At 36.2% G+C, this 27,191-nt stretch overlaps 1 protein-coding gene across 1 annotated transcript in view; it reads right to left on the minus strand.

Moving 5' to 3' along the window:
- Positions 1-27,191, minus strand: part of LOC111148386 (F-box and leucine rich repeat protein 17) — a 524,279-nt gene that overhangs the window by 321,692 nt on the left and 175,396 nt on the right. The window contains exon 6 of the mRNA XM_022504895.1: positions 15,503-15,633. Coding sequence (XP_022360603.1) covers positions 15,503-15,633 — 131 coding nt within the window. The remainder of the gene's footprint in view (positions 1-15,502; positions 15,634-27,191) is intronic.

Here is a 27,191-nt window from a genome sequence, read left to right on the forward strand (position 1 = left end):
TTAATCTTAGGCAGTTTGTTCTAACTAAATGTTTACAGGACACGCATCCTCCTAACAATCAAGGAAAATCAATGCTAATAGAGTATTAATAAAGCAGAGAGAAGTGCACATTGGGATTTCTTGCTATCCTGGATTGCTATTCCATGTTCTCTCTATACATATCCTCAAGCTCATCAATGGTTCATCACAAATTCTAAAAGCTTTATCAAATGCAATATGCACTTATAGAATTTACCTAGTGGGTTGAAATATAGTGTAAAACTAACAGTGACAAGTTAGGAAAGATAAATGCAACCATTTAAAATGAACATTAGAAAAATACTATCAATGGGGGGGATCACAAGTAAAATAAATATGCAAAGAGTAAGCAACAGGAATGTAACACAATAAAGTTACTGTAACCTTGTCCCTTTTCAAATAGCTACATTTTCAAAATGGGAGCAGACTATCAAGTGGCAGCAATGTCTTCCTGGATGTCCAAACATCTGTCAGGGCCTGCCTGGTGATACTTTATGCTTCTCCTCCTCTAACCAGCTTCACTGTTATATTCTACTTGGAGATGGTTGGCTGCCAAAAGCCATCACCGCCCCAAAAGAGCTCCTCTATAACATAATGATGTTTTCATACTGGGAATAAACTTGTGAAACAAAATTCTTGGAACCAAAAAGAAGATGGACATCTTTTAAAAATACAAATTACTAAACATTCCTAATTTTAATAGGACTATAATAACCAAAATATTAACTCTATGGTAAGTAATATATATATTTTCATAAAGACAGTTATCCCATAAGTGGCTATAAACCTGGAGAAAGGAATGTTACAGAACACAACTCTTGTCTTTTTTTTTTTCAAATTCATTACTCAGTTTAATGAAGCCAGGGCATTGTCTTGACACATATTGTCATCCTCTTTCTGAATAAATTTTGCTGCCATAAGGATATCATGTTTCTCCAGGGTTTTTCCTCCTTTCTTCGTCATTCAGTTTTCTTAATCCAGTAAGGTTAACATGCTGTCAGTTAGACTAACATTGTATCCACGGACCTCACACACAAACTACCACTCTCTATTAGAGAATTCAGTTAGTGCCTCTTTAACTCTTCCATTACATTTACCAAGCGTTTTTAAAGGTTATGTCTATACCCATTAAATGAACTTGATTATTTTGAATGGCTTATTTTGACTTGCTTTATTTCTTGACCGACTTGAGCTGTTCATTTTTTTTTTTTTTCTCTGTTACCTTGAACACAAGCTTATGGTCTGATCGCCATGTAATCAATCAACACACATATACTGAACTTCTGGTTAGGAACCCATGACTATGGAAAAGTCACAATTCCCAGATACAGTTTTAATACCTATGCTGCTATCATTCTAACAATCGAAGAAATTTGTAAACCATCTGAGTATAAATTAAAACTAACAGACAAAAATATGACTTTTTCTCTCTCTTCTCCCAAACATCAAGTAAGATTTTCTAGGTATATAGTCATAGAAAGCAAAATATTTGTCTGTATATGTGTAATACAATAAAACATCAAAATACTGAAATACAGTAGTGATTTATTGATGGAGAAGAAGAGATTAATCAAAACCAAAAATAAGAATTCAGCTTAAAGTCAAGTTAAAAGGAAAACAAATGGAAATTGTATTTCCCAAATGAAACTAGTTCTCAAAATACTACAATAAATCATGGAGGGAATGCTCCCAGGCTTTATTTAATAGGCAATAAGACCCTGAGGCAGGTCCGATTAGTGTGCTGCTATGGTAAATGATAAGATGAACAATGATATATATATATCAGAATCAACTACTATTATTAACCAGTTTATTGATGTATAGTTATTAAGGTAATAGTTAAAATTTAAAATAAAACCTTTCAAAAATGAAAAGACCTCCACTTCTATTTGTGGAAATTTGTGGTACGTATTAAGTACCACTACTTATACTGCCATAGAAGCTACATCCTTACAAGACTTATTATTAGAAGACATAAATGCTGAAGGTAAGAATATAATGGTGATTAAGCCTCAGCCACAACACTTTTTTTTTTAGAGTGTGATGTAATGCATATGTATATTTAAGGAGTAATTTTTTTTTTAAGTCTTTATTTATCTATTTGACAGACAGAGACCACAAGTAGGCAGAGAGGCAGGCAGAGAGAGGAAGAGGCAGGCTTCCTGCTAAGCAGAGAGCCCGATGAGGGGCCCTATCCCAGGACCCTAAGAACATGACCTGAGCCGAAGGCAGAGGCTTTAACACCACTGAGCCACCCTCAGCTACAACACTTCTAAGGAAGGGTCTCTTCCCTTCCATTTCTTCCTAATTTGACAATTGAATAAAAAAAGAATATATTATTAAAACTCTAAAACCAGGGTACCCATGTGGCTCAGTTGGTTAAGTGTCTGCCTTTGGCTCAGGTCATGATCCCAGGGTCCTGGGATAGAGACCCGCATCGAGCTCTTTGCTCAGTGGGGAGCCTGCTTCTCCTTCTCCCTCTGCCTGCTGTTTCCACCTGCTTGTGCTCAATCTCCCTGTGTCAAATAAATAAAATATTTTTTTAAAAAATCATTAAACCCCTAAAATTGTTTTTAGTACAGCAGTTGACCATTTGAACAACACAGATTTGAACTGCACAGGTCCACTTATTCACAGATTTTTTTTTATGAATACAATATAGTACTGTAAATATATTTTCTCTTCATTATGATTTTATAAATAACATTTTCTTTTCTCTAGCTAACTCTATGGTAAGAAGACAGCACATAAAACATATAACATACAAAATATGTGTTAACTGACTGTTCATATTATCTGTAAAGCTTCCAGTCTATGGCAGGCTTTTAGTGGTTACATTTGGGGATGTCAAAAGTTACACACCAATTTTCAAACCTGCAGGGGGTTGGTGCTCCTAACTCCGCATTGTTCAAGGCTCAACTATATACACAGAACTGAGGCCTTATATTCATGTATTTTTAAATCTGTATTCACACTATTCCCTTCAGACTCAAAGCTTTTATGAGACCATAAGAGCTATCTTTTTTCCTATGCATTTTTTAGACAAATACTCAAGATTAAGTACTAACACTAGAAACTGCACATGGATATTATTTTATTATAATATTTATTTTATTCAATGATATTTATTTTATTATAATGCTGTTTGGCTAGCACTTACATTCGATAAACTCCATTGGTAGATTTAACTGCTTATGGTAACCAACTGTATTTTTAAACTCAGAATAAGCTCTTGGAGTCAGTCTGATAGATGGAATTGAGGTCAGACAAATCTACATTCAATCCTGACTCTGCACTTACTAGCTGTGATCGTCAGCAAAATACTTTACCTTTGTGAGGCTTATTTTAGTTCATCTATTAAAAAGGGCATAATGGTACCTATGTCATAGAGTTAACGTGATAATTAAATAAGATAATAAATAGAATACTCTTGGCACCTTGCTTAACAATATAAAATTCTCAACGAAGAGTAGCGACAAAGTCTCTGCAATTGATTGCCGTATAGCAAACCAATCAAAACTTAATAGCTTTAAAAACAAAACAATACAAAACAAAACCAGCTCTTATTCGCTCCACTAATCCATGGGCCAGCAACTTGGACTAGGCTTAGCTGAGAAGTTCTGTGGCTTTCATTCACAGGATTGCAGGAGTCCAAAGTCTTGACTAAAGCCAGGTATTCTAAATGACCTCACTCACGTATATGACAGTTGTTCCTGACTGTTGGCCAACCCTCTATCTCCCATGTGGTTTATCTTCAGAAAAACTGGTTTGGGCGTCAGGTGGGGGCAGCATTCCAGAAAGGCAAGAACAGAAGTTGCAAGGGCTCTTGAAGCCAAAGCTTAGGAGTTCCACAACATAAATTAGACTACATACTACTGGTCAGAGAAAGTCTCAAAGCCAGCCTAGATGTGGGAGGATAGTGAAATTGGTGCCACCTATTGATGGGAGCACAGGCAATGTCACAGTGTGCAAAAGCATGCATACAGGGATGGGGAAAACTTATGGCTGTAATTTGCAATGTTCTAAAGTCTGCAAAAGAGTGACAAATTTGTATAGCACCTATGCTATCTTTCAACATTAGATAATTGCAGAATTCAAGTTCTGAAGGCCAAGGAAGTGCTAGTTTGAGTTTACCCCAAACTAGAGTAACATCTGTTCTGCTGCTTCAATGACAGATTTCAAAAGACAAACAACCTGGTCCCAGTGACTCATAGCAAAATGTAGGTTTCTTTGGTTGCTTTTCTGGGCTAAGGGTTTTCAACACTTCTCTATTGGCTTAATTCAATAAATTTATTTTCATCTGATTTAACAGTTTACCTTCAACAAGCAGCTTTCTAATTGAAGATTTTACAACAAATACCATCACCCAGAAATCAGGATCAAGTGCAAAGTACTTCTAGAAACTATGTAATATGTAAAAGAAAATGAAGAAAAATATATCACTGTAAAAAGTATATATAGTTTTGTTCTTCTCCATGAAAACGATCACTAAGGAAAGTTTAGTTTTGTGATGCAGTTAATTGGCTAGGCCCAGAGATCCATTCATACCAAATTAAGGAAAGATAAAGTAAGAAGAAGTAAATTAAAGAAAATAATTTTTAATTTTTATACCTTCTACAAAACAAAAAGTAGAATGCCAAAACAAAACCTAAAATGTATCTTTAATTTATTGTCAAATCTCGTTTTAACAAATATCTTTCTCACTTTCTTATCACAGCCATAGAAAGTCACAAAATGATAATTGCTACCAAGACTTCCTTTAAGATATATGTCTCCAAAAGATTTATCTTGAGAGCCACAGTCCTTAATACAATAAAATCTGTTTGTTTCAGAGAATTTCACGGAGCAGGATATGCCACTAAACACACCGCATGATAAAAATTACTCCTTATGGAAGGAGAGAGGTGAAAGAAAGAGCTTCTTGCTGTTTGACAATATGGTGAGCAGAGAAGCAGTTTGGGGAATGGCTAATCCCCCCACTGACATTTCTACATTTTTCCAATGAAGAACCAATTCCTTAACTTGCCATTTTTTTTCAGCTGAGAATCTGTTTTAACATTGCTTCATAGAGAAACAGTTGGAAACTCAAGTAGTTTTCAATTTTAGACAAATTGATGCTGCCAAAATTTTAATACTCAATAATAGAAAAACTTCAATAACATGAAGCTGGTTTTTAAGACCTTTAAAAGTCCTGATTATTTTATGAGAAGCCACATAAGAAGCCAAATACACATTCAACTAGAGAAATACCGCTAGCCAGTACCATCTTTGGTGGCGAAGTTTTGTCTCCTCCCGCGTGAACAAGGCAATTTAGCATGCATATTGAAATTAGATAATTCTAATTGATAATTACAGATTAAAGATAACCCCAGGCTACAGCTCCTATACAGGTAATCTACTTCTCAATTTATTTTTACAGGAAATCCTGTAAATATCTAAAACACTCTCATTTTGCTTTAATTATTTCAAAGCCCTTCACCAGTGATAGATATACTATACAGGTTCATATGGAATAGTTATCACTTCTGAAAAATAGTGACTATTCTAACATTCTTTAATTATACTGCTTACTAATCTTAATTGCCACGATTTCAAAAGACAGTTCCAAAGTGCATCTTGAACAAACAGAAAAGCAATTAGCCTAAATTAATTGCTTTGCTGATGTGATTTGCAGTAGGTATGCTTGGTGGTTTTGAAACTCCTGCCAGTGCTTTCACAACTTGATGTTCTGATGATTTTTTAGCCTATTTTTGCACCAGAGCAATTAACCAGATAATTGCTCTAATGTGAACCTGGCCTTAATCAGTATGTTTAGGTTCATAGTAGCAATTAACCAAATATTAAACATACTTTAAAGAGCAGCACTTAAAAGTGCTACGGGAAGAGTTAAGGAAAAACTTGCAATTTTTTTCTCAGACAGCCATACTTTTCTCACCAAGAAGCAGAAAAAAAGCTGTAACTGTCTCCTCTGCTTCTTTTCAATTAACACAAGGTATCATTACATACGAAAGGAAAGTGAAATTGCTGGTTCTTCATTTAGAAGTATTTCAAAGACCCTAATAAAAGGGCAAACCAAACGATTGAATATTAAAATCCTACTTATCGTTCAAAAAGAGAGGCTATGGCTTTCAGACAAATAGCATGCAATACATAAAGCAAGCTCTATCTGAAGCCAGACAATGACATTAAATCCTCACCTTATTACATATCAACTTCATTCCGAAATAAATAAATCTGAAGAAAGAGGGCATTTGAACCAATTGCCTGGATTTCAGCCAGAGTTCAAGCCAAATTTAAAAAGCAGATTTATACATCCTACAAAAGCAGCATTTAGAATTCTCTCACCACGCATGTATTAAATTACTTCTCTGAGCTGGGCCCTATGTGAGGTGCCAGGGGCTGAGATGGGGGCAGGGGGCCCAGGATTAAGACACAGATCCTCCTTACCAGGAGAAAAACTCCTACAGAAAACATTATGCAGCCACAAAATGATAGATGCCACCAGCCGAGTGACTGCTGCGGATTCGGCCAGACAGGAACATGACGCAGCTCTTCATTACGACAGCCATTATTATTTCATCTTTTCTTTAAAGAAACTCACATTCACTTTAAGGGAAATTGTCAGTAATGCAACTATAACTGTTACTGGAACAAGTTTGCTCTTTCAACTTCAGTAAGTGAGGAGTTATTTTATACTACCTTAAGTGAAATATTTTATCAGTTGGGGAATAACAAACATAAAAACCTTCTGTTTTCATGAGGCAAAGGGCTCAAGCAGAAAGTACTCTGTCATTCTTCTTGTCTTCACATCTTCATGTCTTCTTTCTTAATTTCTGAAAGGACTGTCACACAGAAAATAACCCAGGCACATATGTGTTAGGTCTGCGATTTTTAATTATTACTAATCAAATTCCAGCAATTTCTCCTCTGGTTAAACATATGTGTACCCATCTTCCAAAATATTTCTTTATGCCACAGTTCATAAAATATTTTAGGCTGAAGCAAATCCCTTGCACTAAATTAATAACTAATCACAGGAGATATTTATCATCTCAAGCCTTTTACAGGAAAATTGTCAGATTTAATCACCTTTCTCATATTTTCACTATTTACTGGGCTTCATTTATCATACATTCAAAAATTTTGACAACAGCAAGTTATTTTAATTACCATTTCTGGTTGTGGATTAAGAATAAGACAACTCCCGGGGGAACTGGAGAAGGAGGGATGTTCCTAAGTTTGTCCAAACAAACAATAAGTTATTATCGTTTTCATCAATAAATGATGATTTTTCTTCACTGTTGACCATTTTAAAACAGGTTTGAGGTTAGGAAATCTCCAAATCCACGAATATACAGCACTGCATTCATTATCACATAAAACATGTCCCATTCCTCCCATAATTTGATCATGAATTCTGATTTCATACCATGTAAGACATATTTTTTAATCTCCCAAATAAAATGATTAACATATGTTTACTCACATATATATTGCCTGAAAAACACAAAAGCAGCAGCAGCAGAGTAGTATATCCAGAAAAGTTAAAGATACGATTCTATAGAAGCTCTGTTAATTATCATTTGTAGAAATGTTTACTTGTATATTACTGCTCAAGAGGAACCAAAGACAAAGCAGAAATTTAAAATTACCATTGTATGTCAGAACTATCATAAAAATTCACATTATTTTTAAGACAATATAATGTGAACATGGAGAACCAAAAAGACAAATTCATCCACACATCAAATCCAGCTTCCAATCTTTCTCCAGAATTGGAGTTAAAAATCAAACCAAGCTGAGATTTATACATCTCATACAGATTTTCCTTTCAAGGGATTTTATTAGATTAAATACTCCAGAATATATATCAATTAATATTTCCTTAAAAATGACACTTAGTTATCAGAAGTACTAAAAGAACCAATAGCCAATATTACTGTGTACCAAATAATGAAAAAGTTCCTTGAATTTGAATGCACTAAAAATTTCATCTAAGGATAGATGCACAAATCATTTTATCAGAGAAACTTTATGTTTTTCACAAAAATGTCATCAGCTATTTGAAAAACCACATATACTAGGGGAGACTATACCAATTAGTTACAGCAAATATACCTTATCAAAGGTACTGAAACCTTCAGTAAAGTTAACTTCCTTCTTTTTAACTCAGTGACAACTTACTCAAAGTATACACCCAGTATTCTCTTTTACTCTGCAATGGTTAAGTATTTGCTACAACTGACAGGGAGCATTTACAGATAATAAAATATTTACAAAAATAAATCTGTGTCAGAAAGACAAATATCATATAATTTCACTCATAGGTGGAATTTAAGAAACAAAAATGATGAACACAGGGGAAGGGAAGGAAATATAAAATAAAAACAGAGAGAGAGGCAAACCATCAGAGAGTCTTAACTAGGGAACAAACTGGGGGTTGCTGGAGGGAAGGTGGGTAAGGGGATGGGGTAATTGGGTGATGGGCATTAAGGAGGGCATTTGTAATGAGCAGTGGATGTTCTATGCAACTGATGAATCACTAAATTCTACCCCAGAAACTAATAATACACTATATCTTAACTAACTTGAATTTAAATTTAAAATTATAATTTTAAAAAATGTGTGTCGTATGCTTAAATACCTATTCAAAATTCATTTGTGAAATTCTTTTCGATACCGACTATGAACCAGGTGTGGTACAAGACACAAAAATGGGCAAGACTTTCTAATTTACCTCAAGAAACTTAGTAAGAAATGAAGAGTATTTACAAATGGGATTGTTGGGGAAGAATTGCTTTTCATTACAAAATTAGCTATTTTGAAAATCTACAACTCTATGTAAGATATCTAAAACTTGTCACCTCTCAGATATCCCATATAGAAAAGAGAAGGTAACATTCTAATGATGTTTAGAATGATCAAGCATAGTCTAATGCCCGAGGTAGGATGACCACATAATTTATCACCCAAACCAGGATACTTCGGAGCACAGAAGAGAACAGCACAGCACAAACACTAATCCTGACAGAATTTCAACATAACAGTAATGGACCAGAAATGACATGAGCAAATCAAGACATTGTCATTCCAGGTCTGAGGCAGAATAAGGTACTGAGGGAACATGAGACCTCCGTGGTTAGACCTCAGACTTTGTAGACATACTAAAATGGATTCCAGTCTTAATTCCACCAGTAACTACTTGTAAGTTACCTAACCTCTCTGAACCTTAATTCTTCCATTTGGAAATGGGGTTAATTTCTTCCTCAGGGTTGTTGTAAAGACTAACTGAAAAAATGTCTATAAACACTTAGCACAATTAATGGCATATATTATAATAAATGATATAGCTTTTATTAGCTATTGTTATTATCCTCAGTCCAAAAAAAAAAAAAAGAGAGAGAGAGAGAGAGAGAGAAAATACTATACACTCTGACCTTTCTAGCATTACAAGAACAAATTAGGGGTTGGTTGGTTGGTTGGTTGGTTGGTTTGGTTGTTTACTAAGCTCTATGCCCAACACGGTGCTTGAAGTTACAACCCCAAGACTGAGGGTCACATGCTCTAATGGCTGAGCCAGTGAGATAGCCCTAGAGCCAATCATAATTTTAAAGAGAGGGTCCTTCTGTAGAAAGACACAGAAGACATATTTTTACAGATGGTTTGAGAACCTGAATAGTAGTTAGTCTAATACCATGCTATTCTTCCAGGGATGGTCTTACAAATGATTGTAAATATAAAAGAGAGTGTCAAAAATATGCCAAGCTTAAACAAGTGTCACTAGCCCAGAAAGACTCCATCCTGTCTCTATAATGCCCTCAGAACTCAATAAAATATTTCTTATTCTTTTTGCAAAGATATGAATAAATATCATAGAAAGTATAAAATTATGCAGTAGATTACAAAAATAAGCTAGAATTCAGTTTTACAAAAGCTCCAGCTGACCAGCCCAGCCACTTTATTAGGTACCAAAAGTATGAAGCCAGACTGCTCCACGTTCCACACAGGCGGGGACAGAGCTCTATAAACACCAGCAGAGAGGTGCTTCAAAAGTCAGTGTTATTTTTGCCACCTCTTGATTTCCAAGTTTTCAGACTTTTACATGAGAAAACTGTTCAAACTCCACAGTCAATATGCCATGGTGAAAAGTATTCCTCTCCTCTAGACCACTTAACTTTAATAGAAAACAAAATATTCTCAAACTCAAATTCAGCTATGCCTGCTGGATTTAATGGATAGGTTTGTCCCCCTTGGGCAATCTTTAAACCTCAGTCTCTAGGAGAATTAAGTAATATTAGGGGATTGAAATGAAATAAAATTCTAAGTCCACTGTGACATGACATTCACAGGAAGATGGTAGATTATCCGCCCAGTCCTCGAACACTTATAAATACAATATATAGCATATGTTCACAAAACAATTCTTGGAAATAAAACACAATGGGAACTCAGCAAATAGTTTATATCACCAGCACCTGCTCAAATCCTCTCTGAACTTTATTTCTAAATGTCACCGTTTTTTATTGAATCAATGGAAATTTGAAAGAAGAAACAGAATAAACACCCAGAGAAGATCAAGGGAGTTAGAAAAATCTTTATAGAAAGCCTCATTGAGTTTTCCATGAGCCAGGGCACTGTCAGTCTCCCTGAAAGGGGTGTGGAGTGATCTGTCATTCTACTACTTCAACCTAAGTACACCTAAAAGACTAGAAAGGATTATACACAGAAGAAGAAAAAGAGAAAGAATAGTGTTAAGATTTTTCTTAGTGCTATCAACAAAGAAGTCATGAGTCACTGGAAATAAGTTCATTTTAAAATAAACAATTTTAAATCACAGCCTTGAAGTTGGAGGGAATTTTATAAACCAGCTCAGCTCTCTTTGTAATTCAGGAGACTTTCTGATTAACACTCTTGTTTGAACACTAAGTGGAGGTGTGCATTTTGGATGGCAGTGGATGAAAATAAAGTTTTTAACTCATTTAAAGCTGAATTCTGTTTCTTGTTATAACTTCCACACATTGGCCAAAGTTCTGATGTCTAAAATAATGAAGAACTAACATAGGGAGACCAATTAACTATTATCTGTCGATATATTTTATCAGACTCGGTTTAAAGAGAACTACTTGTTTTGAAATAAGAAATATCTAAAAACAAAACAAAACAAACAAACAAAACAACCAAAAACCCTCTACATTCTTGATTTTGATAAAGGAGAGTTTAGTATGTAGACTGGGGATAGTCAGATGATACAAGAGAATGTATCATGCCCGGCAGGAATGGTGGAGGACTGGAGAATAACCAGAGAGAACAGCCTATTCCTCATCCTGGAAAGAATGTGAGTCTAGTGTTGCTAGATCTGCAATTTCTCCAAGATCGAGCCCAACTTCAGAATCTTATGCAAACTATTCCAATTTTTAAAGTGTTGGCAACTGTTCAACTTTTTAAATACACTATAAGTCAAACAAAACGACTTCATGGATGGGACTCAGCCATAGCCCACCAGTTTGTAATTTCGATTGGTCTTATCGAAAAGCTTTATTTTAAGAGAAAATATCCATAGTTATTATTCTAAACACCAGTATATATAAAGTGAAATGGCAGTGTATTATACATGCTATTTTATATTTGAAAGAAACTGGTCACAATAGTCTAAGATTTAAAATTCTCCAAATTTTATAATGTCCACTGATACGATAGCTCCTTTGACATACATATAATATTCACATGGCAAAATTAACTCTTTAAAGAAAGTGTCCTTAGTTACTGATGTTCAACAAGCTCAAACATTCATTTTTTTTTTTTTAACTGCAAATTCAAAGAATAAATTGCTAGCTAGGGAAGTTCAACTACTTGGCAACATAACCTATTACAACATCCAGCCTGGTATTTGTTATGTTTTGTAATGTTAGCTGATGGATGCTAGAGAAATTTTCATTTCTCTTACATTATTATCCTGATTCATTAGCAAGCATGGTCAACAGTTAATGAATCGATCAAATATTTGATAATGAGTATATGGATCATGTGATTGAACTTTTCTCATGACTAATATTAAAAACTGAAAATATGGAGACTAATTCCCTCTTTGATAGCCAATTAAAAAATTTTAAATAGCTTCTGTGAAGATCTATTAGATTTCATTTAATTCTTCCTGGCAAAAAAAGAACAAAAGAACCATTATATGGCTATCACTATAGATGCTAAGAACCATTCAGTTTTTCACATTATCAGCTTGTTACATCCAAAGCAGGCTGCTTTTGGACTCTGTGCCAAACATACAGAAATGGTGAAGACCAAATTGGATGTGACATAACAAAAGATTTATATCAAATACAAATAAACATTTCAATAAACTTAGAGTCAGAGACAGTAGAAGAGATACAACAATCAGATGTTTAAGTCACTGATAGAAATAGTGTCCTCTTTTCATAAACCACTTGGATTTTATTTGTACTCAAAAGCAATGGTAAATGTCAAATGACTACTAGACCATCCTTCTGAATACAAGAAAATATCATGCTGTTTAACTCTGTAAACACAAAAAATGTTTTTAGAAAAACAAAGATAAAGAACAGCATGTCTTAGTCATACACATCAGTTGAAGAACCACAAAATGCTAAAAGATATCAAGAGCATAACTCTAACATCCTTCAATTATTACATATTTTAAAATTTTGAACTTCAAAAGAAAGTTTACAGATAAGAACTTTTAAAGTCCAAGATATATCTTATATCTGAAGAGCTATCAAAGTTTATCTTCGTGTAAGGAATCCTATTCAAACCAGCAGCATTAAACACAGATCCTTTTCATATTTGCAATGTATAAAATAACATCAAAAGTTTCTATTATATTTTTATTATGAAAGAAAATAAGTATATTACTTTTAAAATGACTAAGAATTTTACATAAATGTTAGTTATGTGTGATTCCCAACTATGAAATCGAAAATTGACACAACCACCATTTGCTTTTTCTTCTTTGTCATCACCTGGTTTTTAAAGCAGCAACGATGGAAAAATACATCCGTTGGCAAAGCCGAAAAAAAGTCATACAGATGGTCTACATTTAATAGGAATATTATGACCTTCCACAAAACAAAAAGATGTTGAAAGGATTAAAAGATAACACATGTAAAGTGCCTATCAATTACCTGGGCAATAAAGGTTACTTTCTTCCCCTCTATCCTTACAAGGCCCACTATTATCTCACTCATTAAGTCTTATGTCACCTCAAGAGAGCACCTTTGAGAAGAGGAGGGACTCACTGCCCTAGAGTTTGAGACACAGTACCATGTATTTAGTAGGGGGTTAATAAATGCTCCCTGATTTACTAGAGGATAAGAATAATGAACAAATGTAAAACATGTTATTGATAGGCTAAATGCATTAGTGCATTCCAGTGCCCTCTATATGAAAGGTGACTAACCCATCTCAGCTAAGTGCTGAAATTATAATTAAGTCTGATGGGAAGTCCTAGATTTATACCAATATAATTACAAATATTACTTAGCTTAGTGATAGAGTATGGCAAGAACAATGAGATGAGTAATTTAGATGATACTGCAAAGTGGGTTTTAATGTTTGAAACTTCTATTACAGTACACAGGATAAGTGCAAGTAGTGTAATTAAAACCTAAAAAAGTCTGATTTTTAAAACTCTACTGCTCAGCCTCATTAAAATGCATGTTTTCTCAATTAATCCAAACTTTTCCATTAAATACATAAAAACACACTTTCATTCCTTGCAAATAAATCTCTACAGTATATATATTTAGGATCAAATATCAAATAACCATCACAGTTAAGTAGGAAAAAATTATTGAAATAGCAAGAGCTTTGAATACATAGAGTCTAACAAAGGGAAGGAAAGTCAGAGTGAGGGCTGCCCACGTTCTCATTTGTAAATACTCACTTATGACTAAGCATTTGAAGAGCTAGAAGATTAGAAATCCCTAACTATCTCTATGTAAATGATATAAACCTAAGCAAAATGTTTATTTCTTAGAAGAAAACCCTTCTAATCATATATGGACTGCTTCTTATTTAACCCTGTATTCTTTAATTACTTATTTTTCTACATGTGTCAAGTACACAGAAAACTGTTGTGTAATAAGAGGCAATCATTTTCATTATCATTTTGTTGCAGAAACAATTTTTTCCTTTTAATTCAATACATTACTAAGCAGTTAATCTCAATATTAAACTAATGCAAAATACCACAGGATAATGTTTATTTATGTACTTTATCTTATTAGATGCTATGAAAAATATTAAAAGATTATTTCAAGTTGTCATATAATCGACTGTAAAAGAATGCTGATTATAGGGAAGAACTTTATTTTTTAAATTTTTATCAGTTCTCTATAAATTTTGTAGATGTACTTCATATGACTATTACTCAAAACCAATAAACACCTTTTATAAATGATGACCATGTGACTAGATTAGAAAGTTTTACTAAGAAAGAGTCAAGTCAAAGGCTATCATATAATCATAAGGGTCATGTGGGGTAAGTTAAGAAAATGTTACTAGAACTTAACCATAATTGAAGAAAATGGAGTCCCTGTAACTTCCATTTTAAGTACAAAAGGAAATTAAGAAAGGAGGGGGAAAGTATTTTAAATTTAAAGCATCATATGACACAAACTTAATAAATCATTGCTCCTATTTATGAAAAAGTTTTTAAATCTAAATAGGTTCTAATTTTAGCTAAAATAGTACTATCTATTTCAAAAGCAAAATATTTTAGGAGCCTGAGTTCAAAAAAACACATTTTTCCCTAAAAGTCACTGGGCAAGCATCTTGTCTCATGCCTGTATTTCAGAACCCACCTCCATTAATCAACAGTAATGGAACAGTGCTACTCTGTGCTCATTTTCATTAAAAGAAGTCTATTCTCAAGGGTTCGCTCATCTTTTTTTCTTTCACGTAATATTTCAAAGAAAAATGGGTGCATCACTGTTTATAAGAAGAAAACTACACATTTTACACATTTTTATATTATATGTTAAACTGTCCATCACATGACTTCCATTTCCAAAACAAACTACATTAATACAAAGAACAAAATATCATTCTTTAGAAAGGATCTTAATGCATCATGTTTGAAATAGTTTTTCAGAATCATTTTCCTTGACAAATGGACAGCAAATCAACCACAAAGTTGCAAAAATATTAAAGTGACAAATAAGCAACATACCTGGATGGGTGGCAAAGAAAAATTCGACCGACTGCTATTGTTATTATTGTTCGGGCAAACATTTGAATCAAAGCACATAATACCTTGTCAAAAATATGAACAATGGATGGATGAAAAGTATACAGCTAGATGGTTTTCAGATCTTAAACATATCTATTTTGAAAGGCATGGCGATATTAAATTTTCCTTAAAATTGACATGCTTTATCATAATGATAATAAGTATTTGTCAATGGAACACACATTTCCCTCTGGAAAAGTGTTTATAAGATGTTATAATGGTTACCTGTCATTTATGATCCAGTTCAGACAGAGATTGAGAGAGCTAAGATTTTTGCACCTCTTGACAATTTCCATCACGGTTTCATTATCCAGTTCAGTGATATGACGTAGGTCCAAGCTGGAAAGATTTCGTAGCTAATGAAATAAATAAAATGAAAGATGAGAAAGGTAAATGCTACATCCATTCTCAAAAATTATATGGATTACTACAAAGTAGAATATCACCATATAATATTCAAAATAGATGATAGTCCAAGCAAACTCATTCATATAATATTTTACATACTAAATTGGAAATGAATGCAGACACCTATGGTAAATATATGAATGGCAATAAATATTAAAATCAAACAGATTTTATTTAACATATTTTTATTTAACAGATGTTTCATGAAAGTCAGAAGTTAGCAACCTCATAGGTGGGGGAGCTGTTACACATATTACATTAAGTACCTACGTTTGATAAGATTATGCTAACATTGTTTGAGGGGGAGGAGTAAGATGGTGGAGGAGTAGGAGACTACAATACCATCAGGGCCCAGGAATTCAGCTAGTTACCAAACCATCCTGAACACCTACAAACTCAACCCGAGATAGAAGAGAAGAGGAGCAGCAATTCTAGGAACAGAAAATAACTACTTTCTGAAAGGTAGGACATGTGGAGAAGTGAATCCGAAGCGATGGGAAGATAGACCACGGGGGAAGGGGCTGGCTCCTGGCAAGTGAAAGAACAGTGAAGCACAAAATTGGAACTTTTAGAAGTCGGCTCCACTGAGGGTCGTTGCTCCAGAGACTAAGCAGGGGGTAGAGCCCTGGACAGTGTGGTCTCAGGACCCACAGGGACACAAAAGGACCAAGGATGCCTGAGTGTGGCAGAGCTCCCAGGTACAGAAGCAGGGAAGCCGGCTGCAGAGACAGAGCTGAGGAGTGGGGTCTCAGCTCGGGTTACTACCTTAAACCATGATCCGAGGCACAGTTGGGCCACTGCTTTATGAGCAGGGACTCTACAAGTGGCAAATTGGGAGAGATCCCATCCTTTCTCCTCCAGGAGGAACAGTGCAGGAGTATGTTGCAGGAATATGCTGGGTTTGGAGACTCCAAACTTTGGGGACAAGGGCCAGAAATAGAAACGCTCAGTCACAGGCTGGGTTTGCATGACAGTGTGACCAGAGATAAGGGAGACAGGAGGGATCAACTGTTTTTCTCTGAGGATGCACTGAGGAGTGGGACCCTGAGCTCTCAGCTCCTCTGAGCTGGAGATTGGGAGGCTGCCATTTTCATTCCTGTTGTACAAAGATCAACGGAAAGCGTTCAGGGAACAAAAGCTCCCAAGACCAAAACCAAGCAGATTACATAGCCTTGAACCTGGAAAGGGCAGTGCAATTCTGCCTCAGACACGACATTTAAGAATCACTGCAACAGACCCTTCCCTGAGAAGATCAGCAAGAACATCACACCAAGACTGAGATTACTGATCAATGAGAACTGCAGAACTCCAGAGGTAGGGGAAAGCAACACAGAATTCATGGCTTTTTTCCCATGATTCTTAAGTCATTCAAAGTTAAATTTTTAAATTTTATTTTTTTCTTATTCTATTTTTTTAATTTTTCCTCTTTCATATTTTAATAGTTTTTAACTATTCAATTTTATCAATAACTTTTTAAAAATCTTTTTAAATTTTCATTGTTATAGTCCTATTTTATCCCTTCATTATATTTAACCTTATTTCTTGTGCACATATAGGTTTTTTTTCTTTAAAAATTTGAGATACAATTTCTTCTAATAGATCAAAATATACTCTAAATTTAGTGCATGGCTTTGTTCTAGTCTCCAGCCTGATCACATTCTTTCCTCTCTTTTTTTTTTTTTTTTAATTTTCTTCAACCAACTTCTTATCTTATCAATTCCTCTTTTAGAATCTTTCTTAATTTTCATCTTTACAGTCATATTCCATCCCTTCATCAGGTTTACCTTTACTTTTGTATACATATAACTTTTTCTTTTTTTAAAGTTTTGGGAGGTAGTTTCTTCTAACAGACCAAAATACACCCAAAATCATGTGTGTGGCTCTCTTCTATTCACCAGTCTAATACATATACATATATATATATATACATACATACATATATTTTTCTTTTCTTTTCTTCACCCTTTCTTCTCCCCCTCAGTTTTGGGTCTCTTCTGATTTGGTTAGTGTATATTTCCCTGGGGTTGTTTCTACCGTTTTAGTATTTTGTTCTCTCATTCATCTGTTCTTATCAGGATAAGATGACAGGTGGAAAAACTCACCGCAAAAAGAACAAGAGGCAGTACCGTTGCCTGGGGACCTAATCAACATGGACATTAGTAATATGTCAGAACTAGAGTTCAGAATGACAATTATCAAGGTGCTAGCTAGGCTTGAAAAAATCATGGAAGATATTAGAGAATCCCTTTCTGGAGAAATAAAATCCCTTTCTGGAGGAATAAAAGAACTGAAATCTAACCAAGTTGAAATTAAAAAAGCTATTAATGAGGTGCAATAAAAAATGGAGGCTCTTACTGCTAGGATAAAGGAGGCAGAAGAGAGAATTAGTGATATAGAAGACAAATGATAGAGAATAAAGAAATTGAGCAAAAGAGAGATAAACAACTACTGGACCATGAGGGGAGAATTCAAGAGATAAGTGATACTAAAAGACAAAACAATATTAGAACAATCGGGATCCCAGAAGAAGAAAGGAAGAAAGATAGGGACAAAAGATATATTGGAGCAAATTATAGTAGAGAATTTCCCTCATATGGCAAAGGGAACAATCATCAAAATCCAGGAGGCACAGAGAACCACCCCCACCCAAATCAATAAAAATAGGTCCATACCCTGTCATCTAATAGTAAAACTTACAAGTCTTAGTGACAAAGAGAAAATCCTGAAAGCAGCTTGGACAAGAGGTCTGTAACATACAATGGTAGAAATAGTAGGTTGGTAGCAGATCTATACAGAGATCTGGCAGGACAGAAAGGACTGGAATGATATATTCAGAGCACTAAATGAGAAAAATATGCAGCCAAGAATACTATATCCAGTTAGGCTGTCACTGAAAATAGAAGGAGAAATAAAAAGCTCCCAGGACAAACAAAAATTAAAAGAATTTGCAACCAACACACCAATCCTATAGGAAATATTGAAAGGGGTCTTCTAAGCAAAGAGAGAGCTTAAAAGTAACAGACCAGAAAGGAACAGAAACAATATACAGTAACAGTCATCTTACAGGCAATACAATGGCACTAAATTCATATCCTTCAATAGTGATCCTGAATGTAAATGGACTAAATGCCCCAGTCAAAAGACACAGGGTATCAGAATGGATAAAAAGACAAGACCCATTCATATGCTGTCTACAAAAAAACTCATTTTAGACCCAAAGACATTTCCAGATTGAGAGTGAGGAGGTGGAAAACAATTCACCATGCTAATGGACATCAAAAGAAAGCTGGGGGGCTCCTGGGTGGCTCAGTGGGTTAAAGCCTCTGCCTTCAGCTCAGGTCATGATTCCAGGGTCCTGGGATCGAGTCCCACATCAGGCTCTCTGCTCAGCAAGGAGCCTGCTTCCTCCTCTCTCTCTCTCTGCCTGCCTCTCTGCCTACTTGTGATCTCTGTCTGTCAAATAAATAAATAAAATCTTTAAAAAAAAAAAAAAAGAAAAGAAAGCTGGGGTGGCAATCCTTATATCTGATAAATTAGGTTTTAAGCCAAAGACTATAATAAGAGATGAAGAAGGACACTATATCATACTTAAAGGGTTTGTCCAACAAGAAGAGCTAACAGTTTTAAATAACTATGCCCCTAACATGGGAGCAGCCAATTGCATAAACCAATTAATAACAAAATCAAAGAAACACATCAACAATAATATGATAATAGTAGGGAACTTTAACCCTCCTTACTGAAATGGACAGATCATCCAAGCAAAAGATCAACAAGGAAATGTAGGCTTTAAATGACACATTGGACCCAATGGACATCACAGATATATTCAGAATATTCCATTCCAAAGCAACAGAATACACATTCTTCTTTAGTGCACAGGAAACATTCTCGAGAATAGATCACATCCTAAGTCACATATCAGGCCTCAACTGCTACCAAAAGACCGGGATCATCCCTGCATAGTTTCAGACCACAATGCTCTGAAACTAGAACTTGATCACAGAGGAAAGTTGGAAAGAACTCAAATACATGGAGGCTAAAGAGCATCCTACTAAAGAATGAATGGGTCAACCAGGAAATTAAAGAAGCACTGAAAAAAATGCATGGAAACAAATGAAAATGAAAACACAACTGTTCAACTTTGGGACAAAGCAAAGGCAATCCTGAGAGGAAGGTATATAGCAATATAAGCCTTTCTCAAGAAACAAGAAAAGGCTCAAGTACACAACCTAAACTTACACCTAAAGGAGCTGGAGAAAGAAAGCAAAGAAAGCCTAAACCCAGCAGGAAAAGAGAAATAATAAAGATCAGAGCAGAAATCAATGCAATAGAAACCAAAAGAACAGTAGAACAGATCAATGAAACTAGGAGCTGGTTCTTTGAAAGAATTAATAAGACTGATAATGATAAACCCCTGGCCAGACTTACCAAAAAGAAGAGAGACAGGACCCAAATTAATAAAATCAGGAATGAAAGAGGAGAGATCATGACCAACACCAAAGAAATACAAACAATTATAAAAACATTATGAGCAACTATATGCCAGCAAATTTGACAATCTGGAAGAAATGGATGCATTCCTGGAGACATATAAACAACCAATACTAAACCATGAAGAAACAGAAAACCTGAACAGACCCAGAACCAGTAAGAAGATTGAGGCAGTCATCAAAAATCTCCCAACAAACAAGAACCCAGGGCCAGATAGCTTCCCAGGGGAATCCTATCGAACATTTAAGAAGAATTAGTTCCTATTCTCCTGAAACTGTTTCAAAAAATAGAAATGGAAGGAAAACTTCCAAACTCATTTGATGAGGCCAGCATTACCTTGATCCCAAAACCAAACAGAGACCCCATCAAAAAGGAGAATTACAGACCAATATCCTGGATGAACACAGATGCAAAAATTCTCACCAAAATAATAGCCAATAAGGTCCAACAGTACATTAAAAGGATTATTCACCACGACCAAGTGGGATTTATCCTGGGCTACAAGTCTGGTTCAACATCTGCAAGTCAGTCAATGTGATACAATACATTAATAAAAGAAAGAACAAGAACCATACAATACTCTCAATAGATACTGAAAAAGCATTTGACAAAGTATAGCATCCTTTCATGATCAAAACTCTTCAAAGTGTAGGGACAGAAGGTACATACCTCAATATCATCAAAGCCATCTATGAAAAACCCACAGCGAATATCATTCTCAATGGGGAAGAACTGAGAGCTTTTCCGCTAAGATCAGTAACATGGCAGGGATGTCCACTATCACTGCTGCTATTCAACATAGTACTAGAAGTCCTACCCACAGCAATCAGACAACAAAAAGAAATAAAAGACATCCGAATCAGCAAAGAAGAAGTCAAACTCTCACTCTTTGGAGATGATATGATACTTCATGTGGAAAACCCAAAAGGCTCCATTCCAAAACTGCTAGAACTCATACAAGATGTAACATCAATGCACAGAAATCCATTTCATATCTATACACCAACAGCAAGACAGAAGAAAGAGAAATAAAGGAGTCGATCCCATTTACAATTGCACCCAAAACCGTAAGATACATAGGAATAAACCTAACCAAAGAGGTAAAGAATCTGTATTCAGAAAACTATAAAGTACTCATGAAAGAAACTGAGGAAGACACAAAGAAATGGAAAAATGTTCCATGCTCATGGATTGGAAGAACAAATATTGTGAAAATGGCTATGCTACCTAAAGCAATGTACACATTTAATGCAATCCCTATCAAAATACCATCAATTTTTTTCACGGAGTTAGAACAAATAATCCTAAAATTTATATGTAACCAGAAAAGACCCTGAATAGCCAGAGGAATATTGAGAAAGAAAACCAAAGTTGGTGGCACCACAATTCCAGACTTCAAGCTCTATTACAAAGCTGTCATCATCAAGATAGTATGGTACTGGCACAAAAATAGACACATAGATCAATGGTACAGAATAGCGAGGCCAGAAATGGACCCTGAACTCTATGGTTGACTAATCTTCAACAAAGTAGGAAAGAATGCCCAATGGAAAAAAGACAGTCTCTTAAACAAATGGTGCTGGGAAAATTGGACAGCCACATGCAGAAGAATGAAACTGGACCATTTCCTTACACCACACACAAAAACAGACTCAAAATGGTTGAAAGACCTCAATGTGAGAAAGGAATCCATCCAAATCCTTGAGGAGAACACAGGCAGCAACCTCTTCGACCTCAGCCTAGCAACCTCCTTCCTACAAACATCACCAAAGGCAAGGAAAGCAAGGGAAAACATGAACCATTGGGACTTCACCAAGATCAAAAGCTTTTGCACAGCAAAGGAAAGAGTCAACAAAACCAAAAGACTACTGACAGAATGGGAGAAGACATTTGCAAATGACGCATCAGATAAAAGGCTAGAATCCAAAATCTATAAAGAACTTCTCAAACTCAACACCCAAAGAATAAATAATCCAATCAAGAAATGAGCAGAAGACATGAACAGATATTTCTGCAAAGAAGACATTCAGTTGGCCAACAGACACATGAAAAAGTGCTCAACATCACTCGGCACTAGGGAAATACAAATCAAAACCACAGTGAGATACCACCTCACACCAGTCAGAATGGCTAAAATCAACAAGTGGGAAACGACAGATGTTGGCAAGGATGTGGAGAAAGGTGAACACTCTTACACTGTTGTTGGGAATTCAAGCTCGTGCAGCCACTGTGGAAAACAGTATGGAGGTTCCTCAAAAAGTTGAAAATAGAGCTACCCTACGACCCAGGAACCACACTACTGGGTATTTACCCTAGAAATACAAATGTAGTGATCCGAAGTGCACCCGAATGTTTATAGCAGCAATGTCCACAATAGCCAAACTATGGAAAGAACCCAAATGTCCATCAACAGATGAACAGATAAAGAAGATGTGGTATATATATACAATATAATACTATACAGCCATCAAAGAAATGCAATCTTGCCATTTGCAATGACGTGGATGGAACTAGAGGGTATTATGCTGAGTGAAGTAAGTCAACCAGAGAAAGACAATTATATGATCTCTCTGATATGAGGAATTTGAGAGGCAGGGTGGGGGGCCGTGAGGGCTAGGGAGGGAAAAAATGAAACAAGGTGGGATCAGGAGGGAGACAAACCATAAAAGACTCTTAATCTCACAAAACAAACTGAGGGTTGCTGGGGGGTAGGGAGCATAGGGATAGTGTGGCTGGGTTATGGACATTGGGGAGGGTATGTGCTATGGTGAGTGCTGTGAAGTGTGTAAGCCTGATGATTCACAGACCCGTACCCCTGGGGCAAATAATACATTATATGTTAATAAAAAAAAATTCACTAGTAGTCTTGGGTTATACAAATCACAGAGGATCTGAATAAACAAAAACTTACAACCGAGATTTCCTGAATGCTTCACTCCAGTTTTTAAACATTTAGTAAGGTATTTTAAAAGAAACCCAAGTCAGAATGTAGACTGAGCCTCATGGTGGGTATTATAGAGGGCACATATTGCATGGAGCACTGGGTGTGGTACATAAACAAAGAACTGAAAAAAATTTTTTAATTTAATTTAAAAAAGAATGTAGACTGTAGATAACCAACTTTCAGGTTAATTCTTCTTTTATTGAGAAAAAATATTACTTATAACCAATTCAGGTTAAAGACTAAAATTAGTCAATGACTAGTACGGCCATGTATGTACTTAAATACAAAATGAGACACTAAAATGTTACCTAGGAAACAGTCTTGAAGGATTATAAAAAGACCTCAAATGACTTCCAAGTTCTCTTAAGACTCTGGAAAAGTCAGGGGGCCTGGGTGGCTCAGTGGGTTAAGCCTCTGCCTTCGGCTCAGGTCATGATCTCAGGGTCCTGGGATCGAGCTCTCTGCTCATCAGGGAGCCGGCTTCCCCTCTCTCTCTCTGCCTGCCTCTCTGCCTACTTGTGATCTCTTTCTGTCAAATAAATAAATGAAATCTTTAAAAAAAAAAGAAAAAAAAAGACTCTGGAAAAGTAAAAAATTAAACAAAATCCTCAATTGTGCAGATTGACTATGGTGGATGAACCAACATAAGAGGACTCACAGGACCTTGGCAAAGGCAGCAGGGATGTTCCACCATTTCAGGCTAACAAGGATAACTTACTTAGGTAAAGCTAGTTGGAGGTGATAATTCTTAAGAAGAGTAAAAACTTCTGCATGGTTAAACATGTTCAAATGCTAACCAGTCCTAAATTACTTTTTGCCAGCCCTGCAGATGCTGGTTTTATTGGGATTGGGTTTTGAAGCAATCAGTTGTAATCTGCAGGGAGTGAAGTCAAGGGTTAAAACAGGCTGCCTTGCTGATGACAGGGTTACTGAGCCTGTAGATCAGCACCACACATTTATCTGCCAAATACCTGTCAGCTGCCAAGATAGAGATCATGGGAGAGAGTAGAGACACAGGGAGAAAGAAGGGTCCGAGAAAGGCAGTTTCTCTTGGGGAGAGTCTCTTATTAAGGACAGGGAGCGAGACACAAGTAATAAAGGAAGGGAGCTGTAGCACAGGTCTTGTATGGGAAAAACAGGAAAAAAAGGGAAGAAATTAAGACTGCTGGGAACAGAAAAGAAAGGAGCAAAGAGGGAATTTCTGTCCCTGAGCAGAACTTCTCCACCTTGACAGGGTCTGATATCTACATTTAGAGAACCTGGTTTGACAAGGGAGAGAATGAAGGGCACCCCTTCAACTCATCACCTCAGTCTGAACCTCAGTTTTATTAAAGCTTGCGCTCAAGTACAGAAATGGTAATAAGAGCTAGATAAGCCAAATTTAGGACACTGGGCAAAATTTTCTCAGCACCTCATAGAACCAAGAACCCCAGGGTAGAACTGAGAGCTTTTAAACAGCCTGAGATCACGGCACAGACGATAAAAATTTCTAATTCTAACCATGAAAAAAGGACCTCAGGGTCTTGGATGCTGTCACATCCACAGTAGCTACTATGTTAATTTTCTGACACCTTCTCTATGTATTCCTTCCAACCACTGCCTTCTTAATCACACTGGGCTGCTGTCTCTTTGCATTATTTCCAAACCCAAGGTCTGTTTCACTCTGCCATTCTCCTACTAGATCTGACATCTTTTGCCATTTTATTCACATCCTGTTTTGCTTTCTAGCACACTTTACTGCACTGCTTCTCAGAGCTGTCCCTTCTAACTCTGCCTTGGCACATTACCAGCCAGATTAATCTTCCTTAAATAACTTTGACCATGTCTCTCACCTTCTCTGAAACTTTTAGGAAACAAAACTATTTCAACTGCAAAAAAAGAATCCCAGAACTTGCCTATCAAAGCCCTTCACTGTCTACCACTGCCATTTCCTGAAATCTGTTCAGCTAGCTGAAATCTCTTTCCCCAAATTTTGAGAGGTTTTTCTCAGTGTACTCAAAGAGCTGTGCTCATTACTTTAAAAACTGGTCTCACTTCACTCTTTTTACTCAGATAACTTGGAAGTGTGTTTTCTTCTCTCCCTGCCATTTATTCAACTGCCTGCTTCCTACTCCATCTTCTCCACAAAGCCTTCTCGATTACTTTGGAGAGAGGGAAAATTGAGTGAGTCTTGGAAATACAATATGCTTGCCTAACACAAATTATTAACCAGACAGTCCCCAAAGTAACTGTGCCTTTTAGACAGGATTCATCAATTGGCAGCAACTGCCAAGGGACCAGGAGAACAACCTTCTCTTCTTGCTGCAAGTATGTGGATGTCCCCTCTTTGTCAACTCCTTCACCTTCCCCTTCCTGTCCCCTCCCCCTCCCCAACCAGCCCTTCCCAGGCTGTGCTATTCAGGACCAAGCTCTCATCCCAAACACTTGACATCCAACCTTAATACTTGAGAGCTGGTCCGAATCTAGATAGTTGTGAATTTTCATTCATTCAACCACACTTACTTAAATGTCTCCTAAGCACCTAACTCTAACTTGACTGTACATTAGAAACATGTGGGGAACTTTTTAAAAAATACTGATAAACAGGCCCCATCCTTAGATATTCTGATTCATTGGCTTGGGGTAAGGCCAGTTGTTAAGTATTTCCAAAAAAGTTACCCAGCTGATCCCAGACTAAATTGGGAACCACTTCTCTAATGGACAGCTACTGGTATTTAAACCCTGAAAGTGTAAAAATAATTTGTAAAGCTCAGCCTTTTCCATCACTCAAAAAAGAATGCAGAAGATATTATTCATATGATCAATAACTACTTACTGGGCACCTATTATGTACCAGAGGCTATTCTAGCTGTTAAAAATACAGCAGTGAATGAAACAGACAAAAACCCCTGTCCATGGGGTGCTTATACTCCTAATTGGAAACAGGTGAGGGGAACAATAAATAAAATACATAAACAAATTATACAGTATGTTAAAAGTGCTAAGGACTATAGAGAAAAAATAAAGCAAGGCAAGACAGATGGAAAACAGTGGAGAGAAGGCAGATGGGATGCAATTTAAATAGGCAGTCAAGGGGCACTTGGGTGGCTCAGTCAGTTAAGCATCTGCCTTCGGCTCAGCTTATGATCTCAGGGTCCTGGGATCGAGCCCCACGTCAGGCTCCCTGCTCAGCGGTAAGACTGCTTCTCCCTCTGTCTGTCTCTCCCTCTGGCTTATGCCCATGCTCACTCTCACTCACTCTCTCTCTCTCTCTCATGCACTCTCTCTCTCAAGTAAATAAATAATATCTTTTTAAAAATGAATAGGCAGTCAAGGATGATCTCATTGAAAAGATGATCACAGAGCACAGATCTGGAAGGTGAGGAAGCACACAAAACATGGGGATGTCTGGGGCAAGACTTAGTGAAAAGGCCCTGGGATGGGAATAGGCGGAGCATTTTGGAGGATTAGTGAGGAGTCAGAGGTGCTGTGGCAGAGTGAACAGAAAGAAAACTAATAGGAGACGTAGCCAAAGAGGTGAGTGAAGAAGGACAGACTACATCAAACCTTGTAGGACAAAGTAAGGATTTTAGCTTTTGCTCTGAGGAATTTGGGAAGGCACTGGAGGGGTCTGTGTAGGAGTATAACATAATCTAACATATTTTTTAAAGATCCTCTAGCTTCTGTGTGAGTCTAGAATGGGAGCAAAGGTGGAAACAGAGAGAGGATACACTGAATTAATCCAGTCAATCAATACCGTTGACTTGGACCACAGTGATAGCAGCGGGAGGTGGTATGAAGATCCAATTTTGGATATATTTTAAAGTAGAATCAACAATATTTTTGACAAATATATCATGGAGCATGAGAGAAAAAGAAGAATCAAGGGTGATGGTAATGTTTTCAGTTTGAACTCCTGGAAGGTATTATTCCAATGACTAACATAGTCTGGTAGCAGGTAGGAAAAGAGTTTGGTTTTGAATATGTTATGTCTACAATGCCCATTAGATAGTCAAGAAAAGATGTCAAGTAAACTTGGAAGTCATCAGCACACAAATGGCATTTATACTTTTAAATTCAACATATAAA

Source organism: Enhydra lutris, unplaced genomic scaffold (genome assembly GCF_002288905.1).
Source record: "Enhydra lutris kenyoni isolate GAN:26980312 unplaced genomic scaffold, ASM228890v2 scaffoldscaffold19, whole genome shotgun sequence".
In the NCBI taxonomy this organism is placed as follows: domain Eukaryota; kingdom Metazoa; phylum Chordata; class Mammalia; order Carnivora; family Mustelidae; genus Enhydra; species Enhydra lutris.